This window comes from Saimiri boliviensis, chromosome 10, assembly GCF_048565385.1.
Source record: "Saimiri boliviensis isolate mSaiBol1 chromosome 10, mSaiBol1.pri, whole genome shotgun sequence".
NCBI classification, from domain to species: domain Eukaryota; kingdom Metazoa; phylum Chordata; class Mammalia; order Primates; family Cebidae; genus Saimiri; species Saimiri boliviensis.
Window position 1 is genome coordinate 9128919 of NC_133458.1, and position 25944 is coordinate 9154862.

At 49.5% G+C, this 25944-nt stretch overlaps 1 protein-coding gene across 2 annotated transcripts; it reads right to left on the minus strand.

The window, feature by feature from the left end:
• Positions 1 to 559: 559 nt before the first annotated feature.
• On the minus strand, positions 560 to 20452 carry LOC101043121 (zinc finger protein 783). Of its 2 annotated transcripts, none has more exons than XM_010340438.3 (6): positions 20256 to 20452; positions 16588 to 16986; positions 16381 to 16462; positions 16104 to 16229; positions 4308 to 4436; positions 560 to 2801 (listed from the first exon to the last, which is right to left on the minus strand). In XM_010340438.3, the coding sequence occupies exons 1-6, from the start codon at positions 20277 to 20279 to the stop codon at positions 2011 to 2013; spliced, it is 1551 nt and encodes a 516-aa protein (XP_010338740.3). In that variant the 5' UTR covers positions 20280 to 20452; the 3' UTR covers positions 560 to 2010. The 2 variants fall into 2 exon arrangements, with proteins under 2 accessions (XP_010338740.3, XP_003929974.3); XM_003929925.4 differs by having other exon boundaries at positions 16381 to 16507; positions 20256 to 20449.
• Positions 20453 to 25944: the final 5492 nt, after the last annotated feature.

Sequence of the window (25944 nt, forward strand, 5' to 3'; positions counted from 1 at the left end):
GGGACTTCAGAGCAGACAAGCAGGATCCAAAGCACAGAAGGGCAGCGCCTCTTCCCAAACCCAAGAAAGCCTGGCTGAACTATCACTGACTTGTAAACTTACCCTCTTCCCAGAGATGACAGCAATGCTACCATCAGCCCCCAACTCTGCTCAAGACTTTGGGAGAAGAGTGAGGGTCAGAAGGGCAGGCAAGGAAGTGGTACAACCAGGGACCAAGGCCCCCGGAAGCAGCCCTAAAGGCTGGCCACTTCTCAGTGCCAGACAAGATGGTAAAGTACAAGGATAGTCGGGGTCCCATCACTCCAGCTTCAGTCACCCATACCCAGGCTGCTCTACAGGCAGCACCCACAGTGGTGTGATGAGAGGCACCAGAAGCTAGCTGACCTCAAGACGTCTCCATAAGACCTAATATTATTGCCTGAACTTCTACAGCCCGAGTCTCATGCTTTGGTAAAAATTTGTTCACCGACATACAAAGGACTCCTGGGGAACAAAGCCCCGTGGGAGAGTCTTTCGCTGAACCCAGTGGAACTGCGACTCACTCCAGAAGATAAAGGTCCTTCCTGAGGGATTCTGACTGGTGGGAAAAGGCTGGAATGGAGTAGAAAGGAGGTCCTGAATTTGAAAGGAAGCACAAAGCTATGTTTCCTATTTGTCCCCGTGCCTCTTAATTTGACCCTGACAACTCAGGTATGACACTGGGGTTGTGACCCCCTTTGACAGAAGGGAATCATGAAACTAGCGGTGACTGAAGGATTCACCCAGATCTCCTAGGCCAAATCTGCCCCAGAGCCCAAAGTACTCAAAGGAGAACTCCCTTGAGAGGAGACAGCCCCTCCTTTAATGTGAAAAGCAGGCCTGGAGATCCAGGGTAAGGTGGGCCTCAGCCAGACCAGGGGTCTCCTCTGGGGAGGAGCTTCCTAGGCTCTCCCTGCACTGCCCCTCAGGGTGCCTTCTGGGGTCCAGTCAATACATCTTACACACCAGTGAACACTGAGCCCTTGGTGGGGGGGCCAGTGTCGCCCACTCCAGGCTTCAGTTTCCCCTCCCAGCTGACAACAAAAGTAAATCACAGATGTGACTATCCCATGGGGTAAGGACTAGGAATATTGGGAGTCACTCTGGGCAGAGAAACACACACCTAGGGAGACACTGTGCTTCCAAGACAGCGGCCAAGACATCCCCATCAAAACCCACAGGCCGAGCCGCATGTGGTGGCTCACCCCTGTAATCCCAGCACTTCAGGAGGCCGAGGCAGGAGAATCGCTTGAACCCAGGAGGCAGAGTGCAGTTGCAGTGAACTGAGATTGCACCATTGCACTCCAGCCTGGGCAACAAGAGGGAAACTCCATTTCGGAAAAAAAAAAAAAAAAAAAAAGAACCACAGGCTGGTGGAAGCAGCTCCTCTTCCAGCCCAGCAAGACCCACATGGAAAAGCCAAAAGCCGGCTCTTTCCAACTTCACAAAAGGCAAAGTTCCACTAGCAACTAAACACATTTACAAAAGCACTTAAAGTCTCTGTAACAAGGGAAAAAAGTTTCAAAATAGCAAAGTAGAAGAATTTCCTTTCTTCAGGCCATCCATCCACTCCACTGTTTCTCATGGTGACAGCAGGCAAGCAATCTCTGCACAAAACAAAAACCCCTGGTCCCCAATGTCTCTATCGCTCCCATGTTGGAAGGGCCATGATCTCTGGTCCTCTTGACTGTGGTACCTACCAGAGGCCCCATCAAAAATAAGGCATCCCTTAAGCTTTAAGGAATCTTTTACAAGTCAGGAATGCAGAAAAGGCAGCAAAGAGTGTAAACACGAAAGAGGAAACAAGGCACCGGGTCACACACACTGTCACCAAAAAGGCGAAAGGGCGGCTGCTTCCCATTTGAACGGGTAAAAACAACAAACCTCTCTCCAAACCATCCCAGGACGAGGAGGAACCTGCGTCCGGCACAATAGGCAGGACTGCCAGGGGTCCCCCGTGGGCTTCTGCCTGGTCGGCCCTCCTCTGTGCGGCTAGGCCTGGGCAGGGGCGGGCAAGTGTGGGCGCGCCTGGCCTCGGGCGTGGGTCTGCATGTGCACAGCCAGGTGGTGGTTTCGGTTGAAGGTCCGGCCACACTGGGGGCACTGGTAGGGCCGCTCGCCAGTGTGGATACGCTGGTGGCGGAAGAGGTCCGAGGGCCGGCGGAAGGTCTTGCCGCAGTAGGGGCAGGCGGGCCAGCCCTGGCCGCTGCCGGTGTGCAAGCGCTGGTGCAACAGCAGGCTCTTGCGCTGCTGGAAGAAGCGCAGGCACTCGCTACAGTGGTACATCTTGCTGGCCACAGGCCGCCGCACCGCCAATGCGCGAACCGCAGCCACAGAGTGGCAGCCCTCGGGGTCCTCTGGGAGCCAGCGAATGACAGGGCCAGGCACTACCACCTCCCCCGGCTCCAGCGTGTCTTGGCTTTCCCTGCAGCTGGTGGGCGAGCGGTCGGGGGCCTCCCGCCGCCCCTCCTCCACGTGGGTCCGCTGATGAATTGTCAGGTTCATCTTCAGGCGGAAGCTCTGCCCACAGTCAGGGCAGGGGAACGCCCGCTCCCGCCGGCGGGGGAGGACTCGGGACGTCTCCCCGCAGGGCCCCGGTGGCCGTAGCTCACCCGCCTGCATGGGCATGCCACGGGCCTGATGACGGCTGGGGCCCCCACGCCTGTTCCTGGGCCCTCGGGGGATTCTACACTTGGTCTGGCTCCGCGACACCCCTAGAAAGAGCCGCTCAGGTGTCATCTCGTCTTCGGACTGTGCCTCTGTCTTGATGGCCACACCACCACCTGGCAAAAGGAGTCTACGTTGGTTTCCAAGAGGACCGCACCACCTGGTTCCCCAGGTCACTCAGCCCAGTCCTGGCTTCCAGCCTCAGCCCAGGCACTGTCTCCCCACAGTGCTCACAGCACATTGCAGGGGTCCTGCTCACTGAGCCCCGCCACACAGGCACTGCCTCACACTGTCACTCAGGCCTGATTGTTGTCATCTGCCTCATTCCGGGAGGCCAAGCTAAGGACATGAGGGGAGCGGAGATCACGCTGCAAGGGCCAGGAGCCAGGGAGCCTGGAGGTCAGGATCACCTGGAGTGAGACACAGAAGCAGAGACCCTGGACACAGCAGAGAGGCTGGCAGGACCCCACCTCCAAGTGTTCTGATGACACTAGTTACCATCTGTGAAAGACAATGAGCCCCAGGGGCCCTGGCTGCCCCCAGACCACCCTAAGAGGCCTCTGTGGACTGGGGTGGTGAGTGCTGCGCCTGTGCTTAGCTGCTCATCCACATGACAAATCCGTATAGAGTGTCCGTAACCTGCCTGCACCACACTCTGGTGACAGAGAGGAGGCATTAGGACCCGAGACTCCTGCCTGGGTCTGTGTGGGTCTCACTCAACTCCCACGTTGGATGGAGCCAAGGAGCTGCCAAGACAGCAGTGACAAGGGCAACTGAGGCAGTGGCAAAAGACCTCGGACCCCAGGTCTCAGCACCCAACTCTCAGGGGTCCCTAATGTGAGGGAGAAAGGGTCCTGGCACAGCGCCCTCTCAGGAAAGCACAGACTCTATGCAGGGGAACACACACAGACTGTGGGCCTCAGGGGCTGGGAGCCTTGCCACGCCAAGACCATGTGAACAGCTTTTCCATCATTATCAGACCACGTGTGTAGGGTCTGATGCCTGGGTTTTCATGCAGTGCCTTTCCAGCCAAGCCAGACCAGACCACAATGGGGAAAGACCAGGAAGGACCCCAGACTGATCTGGGTCCCCACAGTCCCCAGGGAGACAGCAGCTGGAAAGGGAGGGAGGGAACCCTTAGGAGGAGGCCCCGTTACCAGGTCCCACCACCCAACCCCACTCCACTCCCAAAAGGCTCCCATGCTCCTGGGGGGCTCTGCTGCAGCCACAGGTGCCTCTGCCCTTCTTCCCTGGCCCTGGGAAGTTTTCAGAAAGACAGCGTTTACTGAGAAACAGCACCATGCTGGCACCACGCCAGGCACAGGACACACATTGTCCAGTGACCGTCGTAAGAACCCTGGGGAGGCCCAACACACCCCTCTATCCCCTCCCCTCACTCTGCGGTGTTTCCAGGCCCCCAAAACATTGAGGAACCCACCCTTCTATTGAGACTGTTTTCTCATGCTGAAAATACCAAAACCTGCCTTCTTGTAGGCCTGTCTCAAGGGCCCATTTCCCAAAAAGCCTGTCCAGCCTAGCGCAACCAGGCTCCCAGCCATCTCTCCCGTAACCGCGCTGCCTCGGGACTCTGTTCTTCCTGCCGCCTCGCCATCCTCACTCACCTGCTCCCAGCCCGGCAGGGGCCACTCTCGCCTCGGAGTCCCGCTGCTGCTTGGGGGCCTGCCCTTCTTTCAGCTCCTCCTGGGCAGGGCTGAGTGGGCTGGTGAGGTACTCCGGATATGGAGGGAGGCCTGGAGAACACAAATCAGTGACACTGAACACAATGCGGAGATCTCCTGCCCGGGTGACCGGGGACCCTCAAGGGAAGGCTAATGGCAGAGTCACTGGGATCCTGGGGTCTCAGTTCCAGCGCAGGGCATGATAATAAGGTGGACCCCACTGAATACCTGGCAGCTAGAGTCCAGTCTAAAGCCTCACGTCCCAGAGAAAGAAACTGCAGCGCAGGAATTCATGGTAATGATCGCCAGGCAGGCCATGACAGAATCTGGCATTTTAAGGCAGGAAAGAGAAACCCCATGCCTGTCCCTCCCCCTCCCCCTTCCCTCTCCTCTCCTCCCCCTCCCCCTTTCCCCTTCTTCCTTCCCCTCCCTCCCTTCCCCTCTCCCTTTCCCTCTCCCTTCCCCTCCCCCTCTAAGGGCATAAAGGAGACCCAAGGCTGGGCAGAAACACAACTGAAGATATGGCTTTAGGAACGTCGAAGCTTCTCCCTCACTATTTGTATTTCGAGATAACTCCATCCCTAGTCTACTCCTTAGGGCCCAAGTCCACACACACATTTACTCAGCGCCCACCTCCCAGAGGGATCGTAACCAATCCAGCTGTTAGCAAGACTTTCAAATGGTAAAGCCCCAAAATGAGCATGTGTCCTCTCACACAAGAAATGAAGCTTTTTTTTTTTTTTTTTTTTTTTTTGAGACAGTCTTACTCTGTCACCCAGACTGGAGTGCAATGGTGCGATCTCAGTGCACTGCAAACTCCGCCTCCTGGGTTCAGGCAATTCTCTGCCTCAGCCTCCCCAGTAGCTGGGATTACAGGCACCTGCCACCACGCCCAGCTAATTTTTGTATTTTTAGTAGAGACAGGGTTTCACCATCTTGATCAGGCTGGTCTTGAACTCCTGACCTCATGATTCACCCGCCTGGGCCTCCCAAACTGCTAAGATGACAGGTGTGAGTCACCACACCCAGCTGAAGCTCTGATTTTTTTTTAAGCAAAAAAAGATGATTAGAAAAAAGCTGATGACCAAAAGGCTACCAGTAAGAGAGCTAACAGAATGCTGCCATCAGAGATGAAATCAGCAAACGGCTCACATCGTGGGAGGGATGTGAAATCAGATGGGCATCAGATCAGAAGGGAACAGACAAGAAACCCAGAATCATGGAAAAAGTGACTCTACCTCCAAAACCAGGTTTGAATTTACCACGTTGGATCTTCCTGAATTTAAGCCTCCAGAGAACAATGCTTTGCCAGAGATTTAAAAAAAAAAAAAAAAAAAAAGCACGTGCTGTACTCCCCGCTACTTGGGAGGCTGAGGCAGGAGGATGGCTTGAACCCAGGAGTCTGAGGCTGCAGTGAGCCATGATCATGCCACTTACATTCCAACCTGGGCAACAGGGCCAGACCCTGTCTCAAATAAATAAATAAGTGAATAACCCAAGTGGGGTCCTCTCTACCTCACCTGAGGTTCTTTTCTTTTCTTTTTTTTTTTTTTGAGACGGAGTTTCGCGCTTGTTACCCAGGCTGGAGTGCAATGGCGCGATCTCGGCTCACCGCAACCTCTGCCTCCTGGGCTCAGGCAATTCTCCTGCCTCAGCCTCCTGAGTAGCTGGAATTACAGGCACGCACCACCATGCCCAGCTAATTTTTTGTATTTTTAGTAGAGACGGGGTTTCACCATGTTGACCAGGATGGTCTCGATCTCTTGACCTCGTGATCCACCTGCCTCGGCCTCCCAAAGTGCTGGGATTACAGGCGTGAGCCACTGCGCCCGGCCAACTGAGGTTCTTTTCTAAGAGAAGAGGTAAAACCAGCTAGAAGTTATCAAAGGGTGAAATAGTGGTGAAAAGTAATAATCCAGTTGAGTCTGTGCCTGCTAACACTGCTACCAATTCCCCTTTTCATATGGGGGAGTTATACACCAACAAGTTACACTGTCCCTAAAAATGGTACTTTCATGACAAACCTAAAGATGGTTGCTTCATCAGCAAATCCAAAAAATTTCAGTGGATCATCCTCTGAAGTTTAATCTTTGGATCCTTCCTACAACAAAGAGAAACATATCATCCATCCTCCTAAACAGCCCCAAGCATCACAAGGTAGTGACTAAGCAAGATGAAGCTCAAAAAAGAATGAGAAACAGAACGGTCTAAGTGAAAATATGAATCCTAACTGCTCGTGACCCACTAAGAATTGAAAATGAGGTCAGGTGTGGTGGCTCACGCCCGTAATCCCAACACTTTGAGGGGGCCGAGGCAGGAGAACTGCTTGAGCTCAGGAATTTGAGACCAGTATAGGCAACATGGTGAAACCCTGTCTCTACAAAAAATATATATACATACCAAAATTAGCCTGGCGTGGTGGTGCATGCCTGAAGTTCCAGCTACTTAGGAGGCTCAAGTAGGCCTGGGAAGTAGAGGCTGCAATGAGCTATGATTACACCACTCCAGCCTGAGCGACAGAGCAAGACCCTGCCTAAACACTTAAAAAAGTTAGGAATAATTTTTAAAATACTGGGAAGAAGAGCTAGATTCTGTGCCGCTGGATTTGGGGGCAGCACTGGCAAAGCAGCAGCACCCCCAGGATCAAGCAGCCAGCAAGCCAGCGGTGCTCCTAGTTGGGAAAGTCCCAGGCCTGTCCAAAAATGCCACTTCCACTGGTTCCATCAGGTGAAGACCCCACACAACCTGCTGGCCTCCCGTGTCCCCAGATGAATGAAGGGAAGCACAGACCAAGAAAGCAGGCTCATTGAAGATTACTTTGAACGGCAGGAGAGACGGCAGCAACGTCTCCCAGAAAATGCCATGAGCCCAGCTGTTACAAGTGACTACACACAAGAGTATGCCACTCAGAACACAAAATAAAGAGAAAATAAATTTTAAAATAAATTTAAAAGTTCACCTGTGAAATGATGGGAATTTAAAAAAAAAAAATATAGTAGTCCAATAGTAGTGACAACCAGTGCCCCAAGAAGGCAGGCATCAGCTATAGGGGGGATGAAAGAACTGGACTCCCAAAAACAGGCCAGACATGGTGGCTCACACCTGTAATCCCAGCTGTTTGGGAGGCTGAGGCAGGAGAATCACTTGAACCCAGGAGGTGGAGGTTGCAGTGAGCCAAGATTGTGCCATTATACTCCAGCCTGGGCAACAAGAGAGAAACTCTGTCTCAAAAGCAAACAAAAACTGGACTGCTAAAGTTCCCAAGTTTCAACTTGATAATCTACAATTTTTTTTTTTTTTTCCGAGACAGAGTCTCGCTCTGTCACCCAGGCTGGAGTGCAGTGACATGATCTTAGTTCACTGCAAACTCTGCCTCCTGTGTTCAAGCAATTCTCCTGCCTCAACCTCCCAAGTAGCTGGGATTACAGGTGCCCACTACCATACCCGGCTAATTTTTGTATTTTTAGTAAAGACAGGGTTTCATCACGTTGGCCAGGCTGGTCTCAAACTCCTGACCTTGTGATGCATCCACCTCAGCCTCCCAAAGTGCCACATCTGGCTAATTTTCGTATTTTTAGTAGAGACAGGGTTTCACCATGTTGGTCAGGGTGGTCTTGAACTCCTGACCTCATGATCTCCCCACCTTGGCCTCCCAAAGTGCCGGGATTACAGGCGTAAGCCACTGTGCCTGGTCTTATTTTCTTTTTAAAGTAGACATATTCTGAATACAGGTTTCATTATGGGGGTCAGGAGGACAAATGTTTACTTTCACATTTTCTCTGTAAGTAAAAGGGCTGATATATTTTGAATAAAGAGTGGTTTAAAAAAAAAAAACAGCTGTGGGGGTGGGGGGCAGTTGCAGTGACTCATGCTTGTAATCCCAGCACTTTGGCAGGCCGAGGCAAGCAGATCACCTGAGGTCAGGAGTTCAAGACCAGCCTGGCCAACATGGTGAAACCCCATCTCTACTAAAAATATACAAATTAGCCAGGTGTGGTGGTGCATGCCTGTAATCCCAGCTACTCAGGAGGCTGAGACAGAAGAATTGCTTGAACCCAGGAGGTGGAAGCTGCAGCGAGCCGAGATTGCGCCACTGCACTGCAGCCTGGGCAACAGACTGAGACTCTGTAACTAACACACACACACACACACACACACACACACACACACACACACACACGAGATTCTGGCTCTTTAGGAACTCCTGGCTCAAAACACTACCATGGGGATCCCCAAGCCCAAATCCTGTACTAAGCTAGTGTAGCAGCATCCCCTGGAGAGCACCTGTGGGAATCTCATCAATAGGCTCAGGGTGGGCCTAGGAAATAAACATTTTTAAAAAGATTCCCAGAGCAAAAAATTAATAATAATTCACAAAACAAGAAATTTAAATGGCCCTTAAACATATTTTTAAAAAATAGGGCCAGGTGCAATGGCTGATGCCTGTAATGCCACCACTTTGGGAGGCCAAAGCAGAGGAGTGTTTGAGGTCAGGAGTTTGAGACCAGCCTGGGCAACACAGCAAGACCCTGTCTCTACAAAAATTTTAAAAATTACCAAACATAGTGGCACATGCCTGTGGTCCCAGCCACTCAGGAGGTTGAGATGAGAATACACTTGAGCCTAGGAGTTCAAGGCTGCAGTAAGTCATGATTGTGCAACTGCACTCCAGCCTGGGTGACAAAGTGACATCTTGCCTCAAAAGAAAGGGGAGAGGGAAGAAAATGGTCGAACAGAACCCTCAGTGGTTATCCCCCAACAGAAACACCAAATTCAATACTATTCACATAAGAAAGCACCTTCCAAAAAACCAAAAAGCACATAAGCAATCACAGTACTTGGTCGTAACATCATATGAAGGAAAGCAGCACTGAAGAGGGTAGGAAAGAGTCTTGAATTGCAGATACCAACCCTCCTCCATCCCCCAGCAACAGCCACATGGCACCAGAGAATGTGTACTCCTCAGGGAGGAAGAGTACAGTGATTGTGGGACTTTGCATCGGAACTCAATGCTGCCCTGTCACAGCAGAAACAACACCAGGCATAACCTAGCTGGCACCTACCCACAGAGGAAGCATTTAGAACAGCCCTAGCCACAGACAGGCATGGTGGCTCACACTTGCAATCCCAGCACTTTAGGAGTCTGAGGCAGGTGGATCAACTTGAGGCCAGGAGTTCGAGGCTGGCCTGGCCAACGTGGTGAAACCCTGTCTCTACTAAAAATACAAAACATTAGTCGGGCATGGTGGCGCATGCCTGCAGTCCAAGCTACTCAGGAGGCTGAGGCACGATAATTGCTTGAGCCTGCAAGGCAGAGTTGGCTAAAGTGCTCTGGGGCCCTAATAAGGTAGTCCAGGCCACAAGGACTGCAATTCCTGGGCAAGTCCTGGTACTGTGCTGGGCTCAGAGCCAGGGTACTTGGGAGGGTAGGTGACCCCGTGAAACATCAGCTGAGACAGCTAAGGGAGTACTTGTGCCACCCCTCCCTCAACCCCAGGCAGCGCAGCTGACAGCTCCAGGGGAGACTATTTCCTTCTGCTTGAAGTGAGGAAAGGGAAGAGTTAAGAGGACTCTGTCTTGCAATTTGGATACCAGCTCAGCCCCAGTAGGATATGATACTGGGCAGAATCCTCAGGTCCCCATTCCAGACCCTAGCTGTTAGACACATCCAGGGCCAGAAGGGAACTTGCTACCCTGAAGGGAAGGACCCAGTCCTGTCTGGATCCATCACCTGCTGATTAAGAGCCATTGGACCCTGAGTAGACAGCAGCAGTACCCAAGGGGTAATCACCCTAGGCCCTGGGTGAGACGGAGGGACATGCTGGTTTCGGGTGTGACTCAGTACATTACCACCTGTGGCAGCTATGGGGAGAGACTCCTTCTGCTTGAGGAAAGCAGAAGGAAGAGGAAAGGCGACTGTTCTGTAGCTTGGGTACCAGCTAAGCCACAGCAAGGCAGAGAATCAAGTAGGTTCCTGAGGTCCCCAATTCCAGGCCATAGCTCTTGGATGTAACCTATCTGGGCCACAGGGAAGCCTGCTGCCCTAAGGGGAGAGTCCTAGACCTGGCCGCGTTCACCACAAGCTGACTGAAGAGCCAACACGGTGAAACTCCGTCCCTACCAAAAATACAAAAAATTAGCTGGGTGTAATGGCACACATCTGTAGTCCCAGCTACTGGGAAGGCTGAGACAGGAGAATCGCTTGAACCTGGGAGGTGGAGGTTGCACTGAGCCAAGATCACTCCATTGCACTCCAGCCTGAGCAAAGAGAACAAACTCTATCTCAAAAATTTAAAAAGATACACAAGTTAGTTAGAGAAACTATTCTTTATAAAAGAATTTCAGCTTTTAAGTGCAGAAGTAATGACAGAATCTCACCACTTTGCAACCCCAATGCAATAAGGAATCCAGGTGACAACCTTCAGTGGCTATTAAAATCATCAGGCGAAAAGTTGATGCGGAACTTAAAAATAAAAGGGTAAGAGACCGACAATGGGCTGGGCGCGGTGGCTCACGCCTGTAAGCCCAGCACTTTGGGAGGCTGAGGTGGGTGGATCACCTGAGGTCAGGAGTTCAAGACCTATCTGGCCAATATGGCAAAACCCCATTTCTACTAAAAATACAAAGTGAGTGGGGCGTGGTGGCGCTTGACTGCAATCCCCGCTACCTGGGAAGCTGAGGCAGGAGAATCACTTGAACCTGGGAGGTGGAGGTTGCAGGGAGCCAAGATGGCGCCAGTGGACTCCAGCCTAGGCAACAAGAGTGAAATGCCAACTCAAAAAAAAGAAAGAAAGAAAAAAAGACTGATGATCACAAAAAGAGAGACAACCAGACCTCTGTGCCTTCTGATGTGACACAGGAAGGTGCACACAGCACTACCTCTAACGTAGTCTTGCGAAAGAAATTGAACCTAAAGTTAAATAAGCCTCTAGATTTACCTACCAGTTTATAGGAAGTGCAGGAAGTAAAAGAACATGTTAAATAATGCCATATCTAAACTGTGGGCATTAAAAATAACAATGAAATGTCAAGAAGTAGATGGTATTAAAGGGGGAGTCATCCAGGCCAACACAGGAGGATCACCTGAGCTGAAGAGTTCAAGACCAGCCTGGGCAACATGGCAAAACCCTGCTGCTACAAAAAATTGGCCCAGGGTGGTGGCATGTGCCTGTCGTTCCAGCTACTCAGGAGGCTGAGACGGAAGGATCACTTGAGCCCACGAGGTCAAAGCTGCAGTGAGCTGAGATCATGCCACTGAATTCCAGTCTGGGTGACAGAGTGAGACCCTGTCTCAAAACTAAATAAATAAATAAATTGGGGGTGGGGGAAATTTATCAACTGATAAAGGAATAAACAATATGTGCTGTATCTTTATGATGGAATATCACTCAGCCACAAATAGGAATGAAGTACTCATACATACTACATGTGGATGAACCTTGAAAACATGCTCAGTGAAAGAAGGCAGACACAAATGCCACATATTGTATGATTCCATTTTTATGGAGTTTCCAGATGGGTAAATGCATAGACACAGAAAGCTGATCAGTGGCTGCCTAGGGCAGGGCAACAGGTGGGCAGAGGAACAGACAGTGACTACTTTTTTTTTTGTTTTGTTTTGTTTTGTTTTGTTTTGTTTTTTGTTTTTTTTTTTGAGACAGAGTTTCGCTCTTGTTACCCAGGCTGGAGTGCAATGGCGCGATCTCGGCTCACCGCAACCTCCGCCTCCTGGGTTCAGGCAATTCTCCTGTCTCAGCTTCCTGAGTAGCTGGGATTACAGGCACGCACCACCATGCCCAGCTAATTTTTTGTATTTTTAGTAGAGACGGGGTTTCACCATGTTGACCAGGTTGGTCTCGATCTCTCGACCTTGTGATCCACCCGCCTCGGCCTCCCAAAGTGCTGGGATTACAGGCTTGAGCCACCGCGCCCGGCAACAGTGACTACTAATAGGTATGGGGTTTCTTTCTGATGGAACAAGAAAGGTCTAAAATTACATTGTAGTGACGGCTGCACAACTTTATGACTATACTAAACACCATTCAATTATAGGAAGTCCTAGCCACAGCAATAAAGCAAGAGAAAGAAATAAAAGGCATCCAAATAGGAAAAGAAGTTAAATTATCTCTCCTTGTTAACAATGATTCTATACCTAGAAAACCCTAAAATCTCTGTCAAAAGGCTACTGGAACTGATGATCAATTTTAGTGAGGTTTCAGGATACAAAATTAGTGTACAAAAATCAGTAGCATTTCCATACAAGAGTAATATCTAATGAAGAACACAGTCCCATTTACAATAGCTACAAAAAAAAATTAAATACCCAGGAATACAGCTAACCACAAAGATGAAAGACCTCTACAAGCAGAACTATAAAACACTGTTGAAAGAAATCGGAGATGACACAGATAAATTTTAAAACATCCCATGCTCATGGATGGGAAGAAACAATATTGTTAAAATGGCCATACTGCCCAAAGCAATTTATAGACTCAATGCTATTCTTATGAAACTATTCATATCATTCTTCACAGAATAAGAAAAAACAATTCTAAAATTCACATGAAACCAAAAGAACCAGAGCAATCCTAAGCAAAAAGAACGAAGCCAAAAGTATAACACTACCCAGCTTCAAACTATACTATAAGGCTGCACTAACCAAAACAGCATGGTGCCGGTACAAAAACAGATGCATAGACCAATAGAACAGAATAGAAAAGTCAGAAATAAAGTCACACACTTAGAACCATCTGATCTTAGACAAGACTGACCAAAAAAAAAAAAAAAAAAAAAAAGAGCAATGGGGAAAAGACTCCCTATTCAATAAATGGTGTTGGGATAACTGGCTAGACAAGTGCAGAGAAATGAAGCCAGACCCTTACCTTTCACCATATACAAAAAGTAACTCAACAATGATTGAAGATTTAAATGTAAGACCTCAAATTCCAGTTGACCCAGCAATCCCACTATTGGGTATATACCCAAAGAACTATAAATCATTCTACTATAAAGACACATGCACACGTATGTTCATTGCAGCCCTGTGTACAACAGCAGAGACCTAGAATGAACCCAAATGCCCATCAATGATAGACTGGACCAAGAAAATGTGGTACATATACACTATGAAATACTATGCAGCCATAAAAAACGATGAGTTCATGTCCTTTGTAGGGACTTGGATGAATCTGGAAACCATCATTCTCAGCAAACTGACCCCAAAACAGAAAGCCAACACCGTATGTTCTCACTCATAGGTGGGTGTTGAACAATGAGCACACATGGACTCAGGGAGAGGAGCATCACACACAGGGGACAGTTGGTGGGGGTAGAGGAGAGACAATGGGGATGGGGAGGGAAGGGAGGGATAACATGAGGAGAAATGCCAGATACAGTATGCACCTAAAGTAAAATAAATAAATTATTTTTTAAAAATTCTAGAATAAAACCTAGGAAATACTCTCCTTGACATTAACCTTGCCAGAGAATTTCTAGCTAAGCCCTCAAAAGCAACTGCAACAAAAACAAATATTGACTGGTGGGACCTAATTAAACTAAAGAGCTTCTACACAGCAAAAGAAACTATCAACAGAGTAAACTGACAACCTACAGAATGGGAGAAAATATTTGCAAACTATGCACCCGACAAAGGTCAAACATCCAGCATCTATGAGGAACTTAAACCAACAAGCAAAAAACGGGCCAAGGACATGAACAGCCATTTCTCAAAAAAAGACATGCAAGCGGCCAACAAACATAAAAAATGCTCACCCTCACTAATCATCAGAGAAATGTAAATGAAAACCATGAGATACCATCTCACACCAGTCAGAATGGCTCTTATTAAAAACCATCACATGCTGGCGAGGCTGCAGAAGAAAGGGAATGCCACTGTTGACGGCAATGTAAATGAGTTCAGCCACTGTGGAAAGCAGTTTGAAGATTTCTCAAAGGACTTACAACAGAGCTACCATTTGACCCAGCAATCCTATTACTGGGTATATACCCAAAGGTAAATAGATCATTATACCAAACTATACATGCACACATATGTTTATCACAATGCTATTCATAATGGTAAAGACATGGGCTCAACCTGGATGTCCACCAATGATGGATTGAATAAAGAAAATGTGGTACATACATACCATGGAATACTACATAGCCATAAAAAAGAATGAAATCGTGTTCTTTGCAGCAACATGGATGAAGCTGGAGGCCATCATCCTAAGTGAACTAATGCAAGAACAGACAACCAAATATTGCATGTCCTCACTTATAACTAGGGCCTAAACAATGAGCACACATTGACATCGACCTGGGAAAAATAGACACTGTGGACTACTATGGGGGAAGGGAGAGCGGGGAGCATGGACTGAAGAACTAACTTGGGTACTGTGCTCACTACCTGGTGCAATATACCCATGTGACAAACCCGCACGTGTATGCCTGGATCCAAAATAACAGTTGAAATTTTTTTTTAAGTATTTAATTGCACACTTTAATAGGTGAATTATATGGTATATGAATTATATCTCAATAAAGCTGTTGAAAAAGGGTAAGGGGATTTTTCACAAGCTTTTTTAAAGACTTCAGAGCCAGGCGCGGTGGCTCAAGCCTGTAATCCCAGCACTTTGGGAGGCCGAGGCGGGTGGATCACGAGGTCGAGAGATCGAGACCATCCTGGTCAACATGGTGAAACCCCGTCTCTACTAAAAGTGCAAAAAATTAGCTGGGCATGTTGGCGCGTGCCTGTAATCCCAGCTACTCAGGAGGCTGAGGCAGGAGAATTGCCTGAGCCCAGGAGGCGGAGGTTGCGGTGAGCCGAGATCGCGCCATTGCACTCCAGCCTGGGTAACAAGGGCGAAACTCCGTCTCAAAAAAAAAAAAAAAAAAAAAAAAAAAGACTTCAGAAACATATGTAGAATGTGGACTTGGGTATATAACAGTTAGGATCCAAAGCCCTATAGAAAACATTTTTGAGACAACTGGGGAAAACAAAACAAAGGCTAGGTATTAAATGACATTCTGTTATTCCTCGGATATGATCATGGTATTGTGGTCATGTTTAGAAAAAGGGAAAAAACAGATGGATGAAGCGAATGTGGCAAACCCAGAACAGTGTTGGGTCTGGTGACAATCACTTGGAGATTCACTGTACTATTCTACTTTATTTTTTTAAATTTAATTGCAAAAAAAAAAAAAGCCCCCCAGAGGATTATGGTGTGCAGTCCTTTGGAACCACTGTCCTATACAGCAGCTACAAGGACAGGGCATGCCTGGCGCTCCTACTGAGGGCCCATGTAGGCAAATGGAAGAAGCACATGACAGGCCTTCCTACTGCAGGCTAGGGCTGTGGGACTGCAATGGGGGGCACAAGCAATATCGGGGACACAGACACACCTGAAGATGCCAGGAGGCAGCCATGCTGCTGGTGGAGGTATTATTATTACGAAGACCCCACTATGATAAAGTGATCAGTGTTACATGCTTATCATTTGTCACTCAGTCAACACAACCATGTAAAGTGAGTGGTCCACCTCAGACGTATGTAGAAACACTATGGCTCTCAGCCTGCCAGCCACTCCTGCCCAGGGTGGCCTGGTACAGAGTGGCCCCACTTTCGGTTAACGGCCTATGCTCCCTTCTTGGCCTCCGTGTTTGTCTGGGAAGCCCGAGGGGATGGGCCGTGGTGTAGCTGGCCTCTGGCATCCCACCACTTCTTGCTCCTATACTCACCAGTGCCCGACATCCTTGAATGTGCCACTTCTACTTCACTCCCCTTCTCCTGGCCCCACTGGTTAAGACAAGGCTCCTCTCCCCTCTCTATCCGGGTGAGGATGTCCGGTTTGGAGATGGCATAATCTGTGCACAGAAAAAGAAATGCAGAAGAGCTGGATCCCAGATGCCTAGAGAGATGCAGAGATGGCCCAAGTACCAAAAACCAAAGTGAAGACACAGACTGTCCACACACAACCTGTGCACAGGGGCCCAGAGCCTCCCTCTGCAGCCTTACCCAGGGAGACCAGCGTCTCGTAGTTGCCCCTCATCACATGCTTGTAGAGCTCCTTCTGCCAGTCCTCCAGCTTGCCCCACTCCTGCTCGGAGAAATACACGGCCACATCATCAAAGGTCACGGGCACCTGAAACCACAAGTGTCACATTCACTCACTCACAGGCTCAGCCCCTCAGGCTCCCACACCCCAGGGCGTCCCAGGGCTACCTTGGGGGCCTCCCCCTTGCTGCCCGGGGGCAGCCGCAGGATCCAGAAGTTCCTGTTGCGCAGCAGGTTCTCCACGTTCTCCAGCCGCCTCTGCAGCAGCCCGTACTCCTGCAGCAGCGTCCCCAGCACGGCCCACTTGCCCTCCAGCTGGTTCCCGAACTCCACGGCTGTCTTCTCGCAGTCTGCCAGCTTCTTCTCGGCTGTCCCCGTGCGTCCCTCCAGAGTCAGCAAGCGGGCCAGGCAGGAATCCACCTTCTTCTCCAAGGCCTGAATGGCAGCCACCACTGTCCACAGTGTGATCTCCGTGGAGTAGAGGTACGAGTTCTTCTCAGCAGCTGGCTGGGGTAAGGGAGGTGTCGAAGGCCTCTGGTCCTCTGTGTGCTTGCCTTTCGCAGGGGCCTGCTCACAAGAAAAAAGAGATGTTATGAGAATCATACAATCAAAACTTCCATCTCAAAAAGAAACTTCAGAAATGGCACCTGCCATGGTAAAGCTGAGTTAGCAGCAGACTGGGGGTAGATGAAGAGGCTAGGGTATCAGTTAGGAATCCAGCCTAAGTGATACAAGTGATCGTGGCTGGACCAGCGTGTCAGCAAGTGGGAAACTGGAGGAAACACAGCCCGCCCCTGTCCTATATACTAGCTTTGGGGATGGGGCATGCCCCACAGTCTTGCGCAAGTCTCAAACAACTGACTCCCCTTCTAGGGTACAGCACACTTAGTACAATGTGTACCACGCTGTGAATAACAAACGTGAGCCCCATGTTGAAGGGCTAAGATGACGATGATTATTGTTATGGAATGAATGTTTGTGTCTTCCTCAATATCCACCCGCTAAAGCATTAATCCCCAGTATGCTGGTATTTGGGGGTGGAGCACCTAGGAGGCAATTAGGCCATGAAGGTAGAGCCCTCATAAATAGGATGAGTGGCCTTGTAAGAAGAGACAGAAGGGAGATGATCTTGTTGTCTGCCATGTGGGGATACGATGAGAAGGCAGCCATCTGCAAACCAGGACAAGTGCCCTTGCCAGGAACTAAGTAAGGCAGCCTGAGCAGACTCAGACAACAATGATGACAGCCAGGCACGGTGGTTCATGCTTGTAATCCTAGCACTTTGGGAGGCTGAGGCAGGCAGATCATGAGGTCCACAGTTCGAGAACAGCCTAGCCAGCATGGTGACACCCCTCTCTACTAAAAATACAAAAAATTAGCCAGGCGTGATGGTACATGCCTGTAATCTCAGCTACTCAGGAAGCTGAGGCAGGAGAATCACTTGAACACAGGAGGCGGAGGTTGCAGTGAGCCAAGATCGCACCACTGCACTCCAGCCTGGGCCATGGTGCGAGACTTTCACACTCACACACACACACACACACACACATATATCATTTCATCTAGACTTCTTCATGGCCCAGCTGACCTCTCTTGACCTTAGAGTCATCCAGTTCATGCCAGGCTCCAGCCATGCCGGCCTCCTGTGGATTCTGAGGGCCCACATGCCCCTCCTCCACCTTCACATCAGCTCTCGCTATGCATCCTCTGCATGTCTGAGTACTTCTCATCTTTAATTCGTCTTTAAAATTCTAGCTTAGACACTGCATCCTAGAGGCTTTCACTGCTCTTCCTTCTTAGCACTAATAATCTACAATCACTTCATTCATTCAATAACAATTACTGAACACCTATCATAGTAAATGTACAATGAAGATGCAGAAAAAAACTGATGTGGTTCTTCCTTCTCCAGGAGAAAAATTCTGTATAGGAATACTTACAAATAACAGTGTGATAGGATGGGCTAACGAGTCCAGAGCAAATCTGTCCCTTTTGGGGAGTTTCTTGGATCTCAAATGCTGCAAGGCTCAGGAAAGGAGCAGGTGGACAGAAATGATCAGAAAGGTAGTAAAGCAGCGAGACCCAGGCTAGGCGGACTGGCTGATACACCTTCCAGGGCCCCCTCTTCCCAGGGAACAGGGCTATAAACCTCCAGAATCCCCAACCCTTTTTCTCTCCCTTACACTCAGGGAACCCAAAAAGATGTTCACCACACTCACTAACTAAAGAGGAGGGAGAGGAAGTTCTACTTTAATAAAAGCATCCAGAAAAATCACGGTTTCAAAACCTTCAGTGAGGTGTATTAATAATTGTAGGTGATCTATTGAGCTCTTTATATACGTTTTTCCAATACGTCAAAAATACCTAAAGGACTATATTCTCCCAATTGGACGTACTGCACAATATCAAGCCAACATTCTAAAATCTGCTAAACTGGCCTAGCTCGGTGGCTCACCCTTGTAATCCCAGCACTTTGGGAGCCGGAGCAAAAAGTTCGCTTGAGCCCAGGAGTTCAAGACCTGCCTGAACAACATGGCACAAATAAAAAACAAAACAAGCCATTCTTGGTGACTCATGCCTGTAATCCCAGCACTTTGGGAGGCCGAGGCAGGAGTTCAAGACCAGCCTGGCCAACATGCTGAAACCCCATCTACACTAAAAAAAAAAATTATATGTGTGTGTGTGTGTGTATGTATATATTTATATGTAAAGTAGTCAGGAACCCACACCCATAACCCCAGCTACTTGGGAGTCTGAGGCAAGAGAATCACTTGAACCTGGGAGGCAGAGGTTGCAGTAAGCGGAGATCATACCACTGCACCTCCAGCCTGGGTGACAGACTGAGACCTTGTCTTAAAAAATATATATGGTATATATATATATATATATATATATATATATATATATATATATAATTTTTTAATTTTAACATGGCCGAACACGGTGGCTCACACCTTTTGCGAGGCCAAGGCAGGCAGATCACAAGGTCAGGAGTTCGAGACCAGCCTGGCTAACATAATGAAACCCCATCTCTACTAAAAATACAAAAATTAGCCAGGTGTGGTGGTGGGCACCTGTAGTCCCAGCTACTTGGGAGGCTGAGGCAGGACAGTCGCTTGAAACCGGGAGGCGGAGGGTGCAGTGAGCCGAGATCATGCCACTGCACTCCAGCCTGGGCGACAGAGCAAGACTCTCAAAAAATAAAACAAAATGAAATTTTAAAATAAAATCTGTTCCGGTAATTTTTTTAAAATCCGTAATCTCTCTTGTAAACAACACTTAATATGTTTCTCTTAGGTAAAAGTAGAATATAAGGCGTTTCAAAGTGGTCTGATTGCAAAGTCCCTGCCCCGGCGTGAGGCTCCGGCCTCTGCTAGATGCGTGACCCTGGGCTAGTCCCTTCCCATCTCAGCCTCCGCGAATGTCCGGTGGGGCCGACGGCCCCTGCCCGCCCTGCCTGCCGTGGGGGAACCGCGGGGCCGCAAATGCGACAACGCATCGGAGGCGCGGCCTCCTCGTCGCCGAGCGTGACTCTGGCGCCGGGCCTGGCACAGGCCGCAGAGGGACCGACCGTGTCCTCCGCCGCTGACGTCGGGGCCTCGCCCGCCGGGCCTGGCGTTTGGGCCGCCCGGTCAATGCCATCGGAGGCCGGCAGGCAGGCGGCAGGCAGACCTCGAGCCCTGACGCGGGTCGGGCGATGGGCCGGCGGCGGCGAGCGTGGAGACTGCGGGCAGGACCCTTTCGCCAGGCGGCCGCGCGCGGCCAGAGTCCCTCGCGCGGGCTCACGCGGCGGCAGCCTGGGCCGTCCTGGAGTCCGCCTGGCCAAGGGCGCTTACCAGGGCGGGCGCCGTTTCGGCCATGGCTGCCTACGTCCCTCGCGGGGCTGCAGCACCTGGACCCGGCCTGTCGGGCCCGGGACGGCGCGGCGGCGACGGCAGAAGCGGAGCGGGAGCCGCCGAGGGTGGGAGCTCCTGCCTGGCGGCCGCGACAAAACACATGCCCCGCTGGCCCTTTAAAAAAGAGCTGCGCTCGGCGGCTGTGCCCGAGGACGCGCACAGCGCCCCCTGCAGCCCGTAGGACCGCAGCCCGCGGCCTAGAGCGCCCGCCCGAGGCCTTCCGCGCCCGCGGCGTCCGGGCCCCAGGTGCGGCAGCCCACCTTCGCCCGCGTCGGGCGTGCCGCGGCCTCCAGCAGGGCTCCATCAGGCGGAAGCCACTCCGGGGCCGGCGCGGCGCCCAACCCCTCTCCGCGTCCCACGCGGGAGCCGCGAGGGCTGGGGGAAGGAGCCGCGCGGGAAAGCGCGAAACCTGGCGAGGGAAAGCTGCGTGGGCAAGCTGCGTGGGCAAGGGGGCGGCCCTGGCCGGGGCCTCCTGCTGCAGCGCCTCCCACGCACCACAGAACTGAGTCGGGGAAAGAAAAAGGGTACATGGGTATTCAGGGAGAAGCCGGGCAAACTTAAATGAACGTTTTAAACTCTCTTTAGAAAGTTTTACAGAACAAACGTGAAGCTTGTAGCATTTTTTTTCCTAAGCCTGGCCTCCCGTCCTGGGGGCTCTGGGGTCCCTTCCTCCTCCCCGGGGCCCACCCACGAAAGCCCTCCACCACCCACGAGGACCCTACCGTAGCTTTGGTCCAGGCTGCGGATCCGGCAAGTGTGCGTCTTTCCCTCATTGAGGCCCTGAGGCGTCCTGAATAACCACAGGGCCCGTTTTCCTCGGCTTGTGCTGAGGCATATTCAACTAAATGTGCTGAATGCAGTTGAAGCTTTACTTTGTCTTTTCTGCATTTCCCAATCATCTCGCAGTCTTTGTCCAACAAGCTGGCAAACTCTTCCCGCTAGAACTCTGTAATTTTGTTCTTTCTGCGTTTGGGTTTGTTCTTGTTTTAGCTTTTTCTTTTTTAGGGGGATGAGAAATTATTTTCACAAATATTTGAGCCAAGCAAAAGTGTGGTCGGCTATCATAGAAAAAAGACAAACTCAGACCCTAAGTGAGGTGCACCCGTAGAATTTGGGGAAAGGTTAGGACGTGTTACTTTAAGGTAACAAAGAAATCAAATCAATATTTGGCATTATTCATTTTGGAAATTCTTGTTGAAATATCCCAACCTGGCCGGGCGCGGTGGCTCACACCTGTAATCCCAGTACATTGGAAGGTGGAGACGGGTGGATCACGAGGTCAGGAGATCGAGACTATCCTGGCCAACACGGTGAAACCCCGTCTCTACTCTACTAAAAATACAAAAATTAGCTGGGTGTGGTGGCACGCGCCTGTGATCTCAGCTATTCGGGAGATGAGGCAAGAAAATCGCTTGAACCCCGGAGGTGGAGGCTGTAGTGCGCCCAGATCGCACAACTGCACTCCAGCCCGGGCGACAGAGTGATAGTGGGTCTCATTAAAAAAAGAAAAAAGAAGAAATATCCCAACCTAAGCCACAAACTGCAAATATGCACTAAAGACATTAAGAGCATCTAGGATCTCATCGGGGATCAGCCCAATCTATTAAGGAATATAAAATAACAGTTAAGGTCCAATGCAAACAGAAAGGGTCAGGAAAACAAGCTGGGTGCAGTGACTCAGGCCTGTACTCCCAGCACTTTGGGAGGCTGAGGCAGATGGATCACCTGAGGTCAGCAGTTCAAGACCAGCCTGGCCAACATGATGAAACCCCGTTTCTACTAAAAATACAAAAAATTAGCTGAGTACGGTGGTGAGCTACTCGGAAGCTGAGACAGGAGAATCGTTTGAACCCAGGAGGCAGAGGTTGCAGTGAGCCAAGATTGCACCACTGCACTCCAGCCTGGGCAACAAGAGCAAAACCCCATCTCAAAAAAAATAAATAAATAAATAAGAAAAGAAAAGGATCAGGAAAATGGACTGGAGCAGAAAATGCTAGGATTTAGTGAGCTCTGTTCGGGGAAGAGTGCTATAATGTTTCACAGCTGGTCTTCATTTTTTAGAAAAAAGTTTCTAAAAAGTCAGTGGTACTCAAATTTGAGTGTGCACCATGTTCACCTAGGGTGCTGTTAAGATATAGAATGCTAGGCACAAACCTCAACATTTCTAGGTCCAAAGCAGAAGGGAATGATAGTGACATGAATCTGCAATTCTAACTAGTTCCCAAGTAATGCTGGTTCTGTTGGTCTGGTGATCACAGTTGGAGAACCTTGGCACTGTTTATCAGGGTCCCACAGCTACCTCCCCTTCCCATGCTCAGATTTTATAAATATATTTAATAAGCAATCAAACACTTTGCACCATAATGTGGTTTCTGAGCAGATCAGCCAGGGTGTCAAGCCAGCTGTAGCTCTGACATAAAATAAAATAACTTTTTTTTTTTTTTTTTGAGACAGAGTTTTGCTCGTTTCCCAGACTGGAGTGCAATGGCATGATCTCAGATCACTGTAACCTCTGCTTCCCGGTTCAAATGATTCTCATGCCTCAGACTCCTGAGTAGTTAGGATTACAGACTCCTGCCACCATGCCCAGCTAATTTTTTGTAGTTTTAGTAGAAATGGGGTTTCACCATGTTGGCCGGGCCAGGCTGTTCTCAAACTCCTGATCTCAGGCTATCCACCCACCTTGGCTTCCCAAAGTGCTGGGATTACAGGCATGAGCCACTGCACCCAGCCTACATTCATCTTTAATTATTAATCTGTCTCCACGAGTTTACTTTTTGGGGGATCAGATTTCCAGGACCTGAATATCTCTGGATGAACTGACAACATCCAGTGGCGCCCCAGCCCGTGGAGTAACAAGTGGGACTCCACCAAGGTGCAAGTCACTCTGAAACAGCCAGTCATCAGCCTCGGCTGCAGATGGGGTTCTCACAGTTTGGGGGCCACCAAAGTAACACCTAGCATCACTCAACAGGAGGTCAGCACACTCAAGTGCCACTGTCACCACCAGAACATCCTCAGCCAAGAGATGGGCAGGTCAGAGACAGAATTTCTGTGGCCCCTCATCCTGCAATCCAGGAATGTAATTTAGATTAGGAGGAGGACCCACACAGAATTAAAAAGATGTTAGGGGCCAGGCACAGTGGCTCACACCTGTAATCCCAGCACTATGGGAGGCCGAGGCAGGTAGATCTCTTGAGACCAGGGGTTCAAGACCAGCCTGGTGAACATGGTGAAACCTTGTCTCTACTAAAAATACAAAAAATTAGCCAGGTGTGATGGCATGTGCCTGTAATCCCAGCTACTGGGGAGGCTGATGCAGAAGAATCACTTGAACCTGGGAGGCAGAGGTTGCAGTGAGCAGAGATCATGCCACTATATTCCAGCTTGGGAGACAAACCCTGTCTCAAAAAAAAAAAAAAGTTAGGAATGGAAGCATTAGTATAGGGAGACCAGAAGTATAACCAAGTTCCCCTTCCCCTTCCTCCATAGAAGCCTTCCCTATTTCAGACAACTCTGAGCTTCCTATTGTACTTGCACATTCAACAAACGTTTGCTGAGCACCTGTGTGCCAAGCACCTGTGCTGAGAGCTGTGGAGGCTGACAGGATTCACACATGGTCCCTCCTTTGCACGTCACGTCCTGTGACTGTTTCTTGGTCTTGGTCTTGTCCGTTGCTTCCTTCCCACTGCAGCTGCACCCTGTCAGTCAGGTAGGTCCTCACTGGCTCTTCCTTGGTCTCACTCGAAACCTTTTAACATACCCCACGCCCCAACCCCCCAAAAAATTACAGTGTAATTCTTATTAGTGTTCCCAAATCACACCTAGAAGCAGATTACTCTTTTGCTCAAAGTTCTTCAGCTCCCCATTACTAACTCAGTAAAATCCAGACTCCTTGAAGCCTGGCCCAATCCTAACACTCATTGCTCTCTTCTCAAACCCCACCCTCCCCAAATTGGATGAACTCCTCTTCTGTACCTGCCCTATCATGTCTCCTGACTTGGTCATGTCGCCTCCATTTAGAATGTCCTTCCTCCCATCCCTAAAAGGAAATACGACCCATCACAAAGCCTTCCCCAATGTCTCAGATCTAAAATCATTGTTCTCTGAATCCTTATAGCCTTTTCCCCTCACTTATCTGAAGACATTACTATTCTATCTTTTATCCCCTTAGCAGCCTGTAAGTCCAAGAGCAAGATTTATCCTTGTACCCCGCTCTGTAGAATTCTGCACAGGGAGGATCCTCAGTTATCTGTGAGTGGACACACTCTAAGGCAAAATGGAATACTGTGCTCGTCTCGGAAAGGGTTTGCAAAGGGGCAGTAAAGGAAGAAAACTGATTTTGAAAGAACAAACTCATTGAGGGCAAAGATCTTCATTTTGTTCATTGATGTGTATTTTAAAAGAGTGCCTAGATAATAGGGGCTCAATATGTATTTGTTCAATGAAAGAAACGGATAAGGGAAGCTTTCACAGAAGGGGCTTATAAACCAAAACAGTGAAAAATAGTGTTTGGTTCAGAGAAAGGACACTGCAGAGAGAGGGAGCATGGTTTATTCAGTAAGACAGGAGGCTGGCCGTGGTGGTTCACAGCTGTAATCCCAGCACTTTGGGAGGCTGAGGCAGGAGGATTGCTTGAGCCTAGGAGTTCAAGACCAGCCTGGGCAACATAGCGGGACCCTGTCTCTACAAAAGATACAAAAATCAGCTGGGTATGGTTGGTGCCACCTGTAGTGCAAGGTACTCAAGAGGCTGCAATGAGAGGATCCATTGAGCCCAAGAGGTCAAGGCTGCAGTAAGCCATGATGGCACACTCAGCCTGGGCAACAGAGTAAGACCCTGTCTCAAAAATTAAAAAAAAAAAAAAAAAAAAAAGAATGAACGACAGGAAGTCCAAGGTAGCAGCAGCATAGAGTGAAAGGAGAAAAAAATGCAGAGTGGGGCAGGTTGTCAGAGTCTTGAGTTCTATACTAAAGACTGCTCATTATCAGGAGCTGCTGAAAGCCACTGCAAGGTTTTGAGGAAAGTCTACATCCAGTTGTGTGCAAGGATATTAACTCTGGAATCAAAAAGGATGTGATTAAGAGCAAAAGACCTACTGGTTACTGAAAAGCTCAGGTGAATGATGACTAGCACCTTAACTATGGGAATAGGAAGGATAGAAAAGGCAGGATAAATGACAGTCACTAACATTTGATACTTAATTCTTCCCTGTGTTGACTTCAATTTGTCTAACTTGATCATCCCTGTCCTTCTGACCGTCCATTTCCTGCTTTCTCCTCAGCACCCAGCAGAACAGGCTTTCAATGAAGTATGGCAGAAGCAGGCAAGAAGAGGCGAATCTTTTGTTTTCCTTAGGACAGTGCCTCTGCATGCACAGAATCACCTGGAGAGCCTGAGACACCGATTATGATTCGTGGGGCTAGAGTGGAGCCGGAGTTGGCACCATCACACTCCTAGGGGATGCTGCTGCCACCAGCAGAGCCCATACTTTGGGACGTAGAGTCCAGCTTTGACACTGAGTTCTTAACTGCAGAAGCAATAGCACCTCACAGCCAGGTGAGTGGCTCTGAAGCAAGATAGCCTGGGTTTACATCACCTCTGCCATCTTACTTCACTTCTCAGGTCT

Bases quoted from the DNA above. Each gene is read 5' to 3' on its own strand.
- LOC101043121 (XM_003929925.4), bottom strand. From the start codon at position 20,279: ATGGCCGAAACGGCGCCCGCCCTG. The intron at 16,987-20,255 runs GTAAGCGCCCTT...TCTTGTGAGCAG, and splicing joins CCGAAACGGCGCCCGCCCTG to GCCCCTGCGAAAGGCAAGCA. The intron at 16,230-16,380 runs GTAAGGCTGCAG...TTCTGTGCACAG, and splicing joins CGAGACGCTGGTCTCCCTGG to ATTATGCCATCTCCAAACCG.